At 37.7% G+C, this 10660-nt stretch overlaps 1 protein-coding gene across 2 annotated transcripts in view; it reads left to right on the forward strand.

The window, feature by feature from the left end:
* The window catches only part of NUBPL (nucleotide binding protein-like), a 276185-nt gene that overhangs the window by 250431 nt on the left and 15094 nt on the right, over nucleotides 1–10660 (forward strand). For both annotated transcript variants that reach the window (XM_011941866.1, XM_011941867.1), the window contains exon 9: nucleotides 10320–10440. In XM_011941866.1, the coding sequence (XP_011797256.1) occupies nucleotides 10320–10440 (121 nt within the window). The remainder of the gene's footprint in view (nucleotides 1–10319; nucleotides 10441–10660) is intronic.

Consider the following 10660-nt stretch of genomic DNA (forward strand, 5'->3'; position numbering starts at 1 on the left):
AAACAGGGACAATTTGACTTCTTCTTTTCCTAACTGGATACCCTTGATTTCTTTCTCTTGCCTGATTGCCCTAGCCAGAACTTCCAACACTGTGTTGAATAGGAGTGGTGAGAGAGGGCATCCCTGTCTTGTGCCAGTTTTCAAAGGGAATTTTTCCAGTTTTGCTGGGAAAAATTTCTTTCTTTTAAATTCTCCCCCAGACTTTAAATTCCCAAGACTTTCTTTTAAATTCTCCCCTAGCTAACCCTATGTTTTGAAAGAATTGTTTGCCACTGTTTGCATATGTTAATTAATGGCTGATGTCTTCTCTTTTTTAATAAATCAAAGATAGAATATATAAATAACATGTATGTATATCTATCTATATATAGATATAACTATATGTCTATAGATGCATACAGAGAGAGACATACACAGAGTTATATATATAACTGTTGTATGAGCTCTGCACAGAATGAGATAACCATAAAAGAGGATTATCACATTTGGCTGATGTAATTTCAATTAAAAGCACAGAAACTTGGTAGTTTATCTGTCGTGTATATTTGTAAAGTGTTTTATTTATGTTCAGTTTTTTAAAATATTCATAATAGGCCAGGTGCAGAGGCTGAGGTGGGAGGATTGCTTGAAGCCAGGAGTTAAAGACCAGCCTTGGCAACATACTAAGACCTTGTTTCTACAAAAAATAAAAAATTAGCTGAGTGTGCTGGCATGCATCTGTAGTCTCAGCTACTTAGGAGGCTGAGGCAGGAGGATCACCTGAGCCCAGGAGTTGCAGTTTGTTTGAGGCTTCAGTGAGCCATGATCATGCCACTGCATTCCAGCCTGAGCAGCAGAGTGAGACCCTGTTTCAAAAAAAAACAAAAATTCATTTTCAATCATAGAACCTGATAAAATACTTTTGTGCATCTTTAGACCCTTAAAATATTAGGTAGGATAACTACCAAAATAGCTTCTATAGTCAGGCTTTAATTATCTAGAGCAGCACTGTCCAATGGAAATATAAACCATAAGTGTAGTTTTAAAGTTCTGTTTTGTTTTTTTGAGACAGAATCTTGCTGTTGCCCAGGCTGGAGTGCAGTGGCGCGGATCTCGGCTCACTGTAAGCTCTGCCTCCCGGGTTCACGCCATTCTCCATTTTAAATAGTAAAAAAAGATGAAGTTAATTTTAATAATGTATGTACCACAGTATATTCAAAATATTATCATTTCAACATGAAAACCACATAAAAATTATTGAGGATCAACCAAAAAGGAATTGTATTTGAAAAACACTAGGAATTCTTACAATTCAGTAAGGGGAAGAAAACATATAATCAATTGAAAAAATAGGCAAGAGACCTGAACAGGCCTTTGTGGAAGAGGATATACAAATGACAAAAAAAAAGTAAAATATATAAATGACAAAATATACAAATGACAAAAAAAGTAAAATAAAATTATTAATAATTTTGGCAATACAAATTAAAACCATAGTAGAAAAGATAGCTGAGCACAGACTCCAAAAGAATGAGGACAAACTGGAATGCAACTGCACCTCCGAACCTTCCTTTCACCATCTCTGAACAAAGAAAACCATTAATATGTAATGCCTAAGCCTTCATTTCCACCTTCCAGATCTCCTGCCACTTTACTTTTGGCAAACTTTAACCATGAACCGTGTAAGCAAGAGTCTAAGTAATTTAGTTCCCATTATAAACAGGTAGACAGTTGAACAAGCCAGCACAATGAGAGTCTACTACACACTCATCATACTTGCTAAAATTTAAAAGACTGATGGTGCCAAAGGTCCAGGCTGTGGAATGGCTGGAATTCTCACATATTGCTGGTGGTAGTATAAATTAGTAGAACTTTATTTGGAAACTTTAGCTTCTTTAATGCATTAAGTTAAATACATGTAACCTAATACCCAGCCAAAAAAAGAGAGAGAGAGACATGTACAAAAACATTCATAGAAGCATTATTTACAGTAGCCCAAATCTGGAAACAACCCAAATGACCCAACAGGAGAATGGATATTTGTGGTATAGTCATTATAAAATCTTAGGACTCAATGAAAATAAATTACAGGTACGTAGTTTAGCTGGATGAATCACTTGGACACAAAAATATATATTGCATGATTCCATTAGTATCAAATTCAAAACAAAACAAAATTAATTTATGGTGTTAGAAAGCAGGTTAGTGAATACCTTTGGGAAAGTGTTTGGAGGATGTCTAGGGAGACTACTGGGGTGCGGGCAACATTTTGTTTATTAACAGGGTCTTGGTAACATGGACATACATTTTGGTGAATCCATTTTGCCATAAACTTAAGTACTTTTTTGTGTGTTCCTGATATACTTCGATGGAAAAGCTTAAAAATAAATAACTTGCAAACTTTAAAAATTATTCAGATATTTTACATTTTTTTTACTTGTACTAAGTCTTCAATACTCAGAGTGTATTTTATACTTATAACACATCCTAATTCAGACTAGCCACATTTCAGGTATTCAGTAGCCAGCCACATGTGACTAATGGATACCCTATTGGGCATTGTGGGTCTATAGCCTTGCCATTTTAGAGCTTCTATGGAGTCAGACTTTATTTCAGGGCTCTTGTTGGAGTATTAATTAGGAATAATAGGAGATTATTCCTCCCAAGGAACTCATCTTAATTTTGCTGCTTCTTTTGGTTCTATAGAATATTTTCCATATAAAAACAGATGGTTCTTTTTATATGCAAGTTCACAAGACACCTAATGTGGCATTGTTTTGGTTTTTTGTTCGTATTGCTTTATTACCATTCTTCTCATAACCACCTTTTTTAAAAGCAAACTTTTCATTGAAGGTGTGACATACATACATAAAAGGACACAAATTATAGCCCAATGAATTTTTACAAAGTATAAACATACCCATTGTGTGTATCCCAGAAATAGAGCAATAGAGAGCCCAGAAATAATATATTTACAGTCACTTGATTTTTGACAGAGGTGCCAAGAACACACAATGAAGAAAGGACAGTCACTTCAATAAATGGTGTTAGGACAACTGGATGTCCACATGCAGAAGAATGAAATTAGACCCTTATTTCACACCATATATAAAAATCAACCCAAAATGAAGTAAAGACTTATATGTAAGACCCGAAACTATAAAACTATTAGAAGAAAACCTAGAGGAGAAGCTCTATGACATTGGTGTGGGCAGATTTTTTCTGGATAGACAAAATAGCAAAAAAGAGACAAATGGGATTACATCAAACTAAAAAGCTTCTGAACAGTGAAGGAAATAGTCGGCAAGGTGAAGAGACTACTTACAGAATGAGAGAAAATATTTGCAAAACGTACATAAGGAGCTAATATTCAAAATATATGAGGAACTCAACCCAATAGCAAGAAAACAAACAACCTGATTTTTAAAATGGGTGAAGGATCTGAGTGGACATTTCTCAAAAGAAGACATACAAATGGCCAACAGCTATGTGAAAAAATGCTAATTATCACTAATCATCAGGGAAATGCAAATCAAAACCACAATCAGATATCCCCTCATACCTGTTAGAATAGCTATTATTCCCTCATATCTGTTAGAATAGCAAAAGAAAAGTGTTGGTGAGGATTTGGAGAAAAGGGAACCCTTTCACACTTTTGGTGGAAATATAAATTAATATAGCCATTAAGGAAAATAGTATGGAGGTTCCTTAAAAAATTATACAACTACCATATGATCCCACAGTCCCACTGCTGGGAATATATCCGAAGGAACTGAAATCAGTCTACCAAAGAGATACCTGCACTCCCATGTTTATTGCAGCAGTATTCACAATAGCCAAGATATGGAATCAATTAACAGATGAATGGATTTAAAAAATGTGTATACACACACACAGAGACACAGAAAATGGAATACTATTTGGCCTTTAAGAAGAAAGAAATAGGCCGGCCACGATGGCTTACGCCTGTAATCCCAGCTCTTTGGGAGGCTGAGGTGGGCGGATCACGAGGTCAGGAGATCAAGACCATCCTGGCTAACACAGTGAAACCCTGTCTCTACTGAAAATACAAAAAAATTAACCGGGCACGGTGGCGGGCGCCTGTAGTCCCAGCTACTCAGGAGGCTGAGGCAGGAGAATGGCGTGAACCCGGGAGGCGGAGCTTGCAGTGAGCCAAGATTGCGCCACTGCACTCCAGCCTGGGTGACAGAGGGAGACTCCATCTCAAAAAAAAAAAAGAAAAGAAATCCTGTAATAACATGGATGAACCTGGAGGACATCATATGAAGTAGAATAAGCCAGGTACAGAAAGACTTAATGAGCTCACTTATATGTGGAATCTAAAAAAGTTATATTATAGAGGTAGAGAGTAGAATGGTGGTTACCAGGGGCTAGGGAACAGGAATTGGGAAAATGTCCGTCAAACAATATAAAATTTCAAATTAAGAAATGGAACATTGTCAGCATCCCAAAAACTCCTGCCTGTGCCACCTTCCAGTCACTACCCCAAAGTGAAACCCAAATCATAACACTATGGTTTTGCTGGTTTGTGAAATTTTTACAAACAGAATAATATAGTGTTATACGTTTGTGCATCTGGTTTATTTTGCTTAAAATTATGTTTGCGAGATTCACTCATATTGCTGATTGTGCTGTCATTCTTTTCTTGTCATTGATTGTAGCATTCCATTGTGTGAATATATCACAATTTGTCCATTTTATTGTTGATGAACATAAGTAGTTTTCCATTTTTTGTTATTATGATTAGTGCTGTTATGGACATTGCTGTACATGTCTTTTAGTGAATGTTTTGTTCATGTGTCTGTTGGTACATAACTGGAAGTGGAATTGCTGTGCTGTAGTATAAACATATATCAGTTTATGTAGATACTGCCAAATAGTTTCTAAAAATGATTGTACCCATTTCCACTCAACTGAAACAATGAATCTTACTTGTTTCACATTCTCACAAACATTTGATATAATTTTGTTTTTTGTTTTAGTCATGCTGATGTTTCTTTTCTAACATAGTCTTAAACATAAATGTACTTTGAATATCCTCTTTTGTGGAATGTCTGAAATCTCTTGCCCATTTCTTTATTGTATTATCTGACTTTTCCTTATTGATTTGCAGGAGTTCTTTATACATTATGGGTAAAAGTCCTTTGTCATGTGTGTGTATTGTATATACTATCTCCCACTCTATAACTTGCCCTTTCACTCTTGTAATCATATCTTTTGATTAATTACTTAATTTTAATGTAGTCCAATTTAATTTAAATATTTTCATTTGTGTTTAATGCTTCTTTATGTCCTGCTAGAAAAATCTCTGCCTGCCTGCAGCATTAGTATATTTACCTATTTTTTTCTAAAAGCATTATTATTTACCTATCATATTTAGCTCTAAAATCCCCCTGGAATTAATTTTTGTGTATGGAGTGAGGTAGGAGGTTAAGATTCATTATTTTATATATGGATATCCAATTTACATTAGTACTATGTTGTCTCCATTGTAACTTACAGACTTTCATGTATGGGTCTGTTCTGGGCTTTTTTTTTTTTTTTTTTTTTTGAGATGGAGTCTCGTTCTGTCGCCCAGGCTGAAGTGCTGTGGCACGATCTCGATCTCAGCTCACTGCAAGCTCCACCTCCCTGGTTTACACCATTCTCCTGCCTCAGCCTCCCGAGTAGCTGGGACTACAGGCTCCCGCCACCATGCCCGGCTAATTGTTTTTTGTATTTTTAGTAGAGACGGGGTTTCACTGTGTTAGCCAGGATGGTCTTGATCTCCTGACCTCATGAGCCACCGTGCCCCGCTTGTTCTGGGCTCCTTATTCTATCCCAACCAAGTTTTTTGGTAAAATCAAGTAAAGTGGTATATGTGTGGGTCATTCTTAAGATGAAGGAATTCTAGATTTAAGTGAAATTAATTTATTCAAGATGTCCTAGGAAGCAGTATTAGAACATTTATCCTTGAACTGGAAGAAGTTACATATTATCAGTAATAGAGCCAAGCTTAGTTGTCAAAACCTCTGACTTTGAAACATATTAGTTCTAAACTTATTTTTTCTCCCTTTCTGAAATGGGGCCTTGCTCTGTCACCCAGGCTGGAGTACAGTGGCACAATCACAGAGCTCACTGCAGCCTCAACTCCCAGGCTCAAGCAGTTCTCCCACTTCAGCTTCCTTAAACTAGGACCACAGGTGTGCACCACTATATCTGACTGATTTTTTGTGTGTGTGGTAGAAAAGGGTCTTGCTATGTTGCCCAGGCAGGTCTTGAACTCCTGGGCTCAAGTGATCCTCCTGCCTCAGCCTCCCAAAGTGCTGGAATTACAGGTATAAGCCACTGTGCCCAGTCTACCTCCAGACTTATACATCCTTATTAGTAAATGATGTTTTAACATATAACCTAATATATGTATTGAATATATTTATTAATAAGTTTTATACTGTATATGTAGTATACATATATTACTACATTAATATGTTATTTTCTTTATAAAACACAAAATTGAAAATGAAAGGAAATCATAAAATAGAAATAGAAATTCTAATGTTTTCTTTCTACACCTCTGTATCAGCCAAGATGGGCTAGGTTATGTGTGTTATCAACTCTCAAATTTCAGTGGCTTAAAACAACACATGTCTATTGTCTGATTCTCTGTATCCATTGTGGTTTGGCTTCAACACTCCTCTGTATTGTATTATTCTCTGAATTGTTCAACACTCTGGCACCCAGACTGACACAACATCCACCAGCTGGAGGCTTGCTGGTCATCAGGACAGAAGGAAAAAGAATGGGGGAATTAACACTTAAGGCTTTGGGCTAGATGTGACACATGGCACTTCTGCACACATTTCATTGGCCAAAACAAGTTACGTGTTCCTAATTTCAGGGAAGAAAAGTCCTAACCTTGTGCCCAGGCAGAGAAATGGACATATTTTAGACAGCATTAAAAGTGGTCACCTCTCCCACGATCAGTTTTGGAAAACACAGCCCAGGATTTGTGTTTGTCTAAGAATATAAACAACAAAGGCAAGTCCATTTAGCTTCTTCCATTATTTTGTGTTTTTAAAACATTGCAATTGAGTAATGAGTCTACTACAACTACAGGCATAGTGGCCTCTCTTGCTTAAAACTCTATAATGGATTCTTTGGCACTCATTATATAACTCAGACACCTTAATATAGCCTACAAGCCCCACCTTTCCAGCTTCAACTCACTCCACTCACACCACACCTCAGAGGCCTCAGACTGGCCATTCAGTTCCTTGAAGGGAGACATGTGCTCCCTACTTCTGTCTTGAATGTTTTTCTTCCCTTTCTCCTTGTTTTTGCCTCATCACTCTGTAGCTTTAAGATCAAATATTTCTTCCAGGAAGCCCTCTCTGACTCAGAGTACATCAAATCCTCTCTGTTCTACACTCTCATAATACCCTATACTTTGCTTCCAGAGAAGCCATTCCATTTTATAAGTGTATTTTTACACACTCTTTGTTCAGTCAATTTCTCCAATTAGAGTACAAGCTCTAAGGGGTAAGAATCACGTCTGTTTTGCTCACCACTCGATGCTATTCCTTGTGTTTAGCCCAGTTACTGGCATATATTAAGAGCTTGTTAAATACTGAGTTTGGTTATGGTTTTATATTTTAGGTCTGTGACTGTTTGTTTGTTTTTGAGATGGAGCTTCCCTCTGTTGCCCAGGCTGGAGTGTGGTGGCACAATCTCGGCTCACTGCAACCTCCACTTCCTGGGTTCACACCATTCCCCTGCCTTAGCCTCCTGAGTAGCTGGGACTACAGGCAACCACCACCACGCCCAGCTAATTTTTTGTATTTTGGGAGAGATAGGGTTTCACCGTGTTAGCCAGGATAGTCTTGATCTCCTGACCTTGTGATCCGCCCGCCTCGGCCTCCCAAAATGCTGGGATTACAAGCGTGAGCCACCGTGCCTGGCCAGGTCTGTGACATTTGTGTAGTCTATAGAGAACATATCTGAGATATTTATACAGACCATAGAGAATGATTTGATAAGAAGATGTAAATCACACAAACTGCAAATACATGCTTGTTCTATGCCTCTATGTCTTAGGGAGTCTAAGAGAGTCCAAGGTCAGAATGTTTTTCCTGTTCTCTCTGAATTGAAATATACCCTCATATAGATTTTCACTTTCTTTAGGTGTTTTTCCCTTTCTCATTTTTTGAGTGATGATTTTATGTTTAAAGTGAGAGCCATAGAGTCAGGGGATATATCACGTTTAACATAAATGGCAGTAAAACTGCCCAAGCAATGAGTGTATTATATAGGCATGGTTAATAAACAAACTGTGTGATATTAAGCTATGTTTCTCTCTAGTTTTCTGGAGATAGTACTGAATTCCCAAAACAAAGTGTGATTTATTTTTTGTGATAGAGTGCATCAGCAAAAGGGCATATATTAGATGCTTGGAAATGCTTTGCTGTAGATGTGTGTCTTTTTACTATTTGTCTTCATATATAAGTATTGGGGGCAACTTCAGTCGTTTCTGTTTCTCTTTTCAGAAAGAATAACAATTTTTTTTCACTTTCTTATCTATATGTTTCATTGTGGACTGTCAGTACTGTTCTTCATTTAAAATGCAAATGTTCTCATAATCTACAATCATAACTTTATGGTAGAACTCATACAGACATTGTAATCTCTAAGCCTTTGAAAGTAGTGTTCTTCATTTTTATTCTAGAAGAGAGCTACTACTTCTCATCAATAAGAGAGTGGGATTAAAAGGAACATGAGTAAGGATTATATTTCCAGAGCCTGTCTATTTATTCAACAGTATTGTTGAATAAAAATGTTTCTTAAGTATCATTTTCCCTCGACATATGTGGGGGATTGGTTCCAGAATCACGCTCCCCCCGCCACTGCATATTCCAAAATTCATGCATACTCAAGTCCCACAGTTGCTTCTAGGACATCAGCCATTCCGGTACTTGAGTTTTGTAGCCTGCAAATACTATATTTTTTATCTGTGGTTGGTTCAAAAAAATTCACATATAAATGGACCCCCAGCAGTTCAAACTCATGTTGTTCAAGAGTTAGCTGTATCTATTTTGTAGCAGAAGCTAGGGCAACTTAGAAAGAGAATGACCTTTTCTATGAAACTTAATTTTGTTTCAAACAATAACATTCTGATAAGAGCTGAGTTTTACTCTTTTGTTAGCACTGTCAGTTTTCTCAACTATAGAATGGGAATGATAAAATAACCATCTCGGCTGGGCATGGTGGCTCACTCCTCTAATCCCAGCACTTTGGGAGGCTGAGGTGGGCGGATCACCTGAGGTCAGGAGTTCGAGACCAGCCTGACCAACATGAAGAAACCCCGTCGCTACTAAAAATATAAAATAAGCCAGGCGTGGTGGCGCATGCCTGTAATCCCAGCTTCTCAACAGGAGAATCACGAACCCGGGAAGTGGAGGTTGTGGTGAGCCGAGATCGCGCCACTGCACTCCAGCCTGGGCAACAAGAGCGAAACTCCCATCTGAAAAACAAACAAATGAAACAAAACAAAAAACAAAATAACCATCTCATGAAGTTCTTGTGAGGAGTAAATAAGATAGTACATTTAAAATACTTATCCCAACACCTGGCATATAACAAAACACTTCGTATATTTTAGATTTACTATGAGACTTCATCCAAAATTAACCTCTTAGGTATTTGTTTTCCTCTGTTCCTCCCCTCCTGTTTTTCTCTAAATTGTCATCAAAGATAAATTTCTAAAACAAAAATGTGATTGTATAACTACCTCTTTGATACCATCTTTTCAGCTTTAAAAACCTTTAGTGGTTTCCTGTTGTCTGAAGAGGAATGCCTCAAATACATGGATGGTATTCAACAGCTTCCCACGTGGCCCTAGCCTTCCTTCCCAAACTATCTTCTGCCTTGACCACCCACTGGGTTGCAGCACAAATAGGCCACATAGTTTTATTTTGCTCCCTTGGCTTGTTGTCTTTCTCTGTCTAGAATTCCTGCTGTAGGGCCTCACCTCCTCGTCACCCCACAACCTGAAGAAACAGTTGTCTGTGGGAAACTCAAAGATTCCTCTTCTTTCTAGGCAGAATTTTTGGTTCCTGTTTATGCATCTCTTTTTAGCATTTATTATGATATCGAAGGTAATTCTATATGTCTTGCTGTCTTACTAGCTCATGAGTTCCTTCACAGCAGAGGCCATAGTTTATTCATCATTGTGATAACACTGATGAGTGTCACTAGAACTCAGTAAGCACTCAGTAAAAATTGTTGAAGTAATGTATTAATATTTGGTTTAATTTTATTTTGATTTCAGTGTGTTTTTATTCTAGGTCCTTGGCCTTGTCCAAAACATGAGTGTTTTCCAGTGTCCAAAATGTAAACACAAAACTCATATTTTTGGTGCTGATGGTGCAAGGAAACTAGCACAGACCCTTGGTCTTGAAGTTCTAGGTAAGACTGTGGGATGTTCTTTTGCAGAAGTGGCAGAAGGGAAAGTGGGGATGAGGCTTGATGATTAAGAGTGTCTCAGAGGCCGGGCGCAGAGGCTCACACCTGTAATCCCAGCACTTTGGGAGGCCGAGGCGGGCGGTTCACGAGGTCAGGAGATCGAGACCATCCTGGCTAACACAGTGAAACCCCATCTCTACTAAAAATACAAAAAATTAGCCGG

Source organism: Colobus angolensis, unplaced genomic scaffold (genome assembly GCF_000951035.1).
Source record: "Colobus angolensis palliatus isolate OR3802 unplaced genomic scaffold, Cang.pa_1.0 Scaffold202, whole genome shotgun sequence".
Lineage (NCBI taxonomy): Eukaryota > Metazoa > Chordata > Mammalia > Primates > Cercopithecidae > Colobus > Colobus angolensis.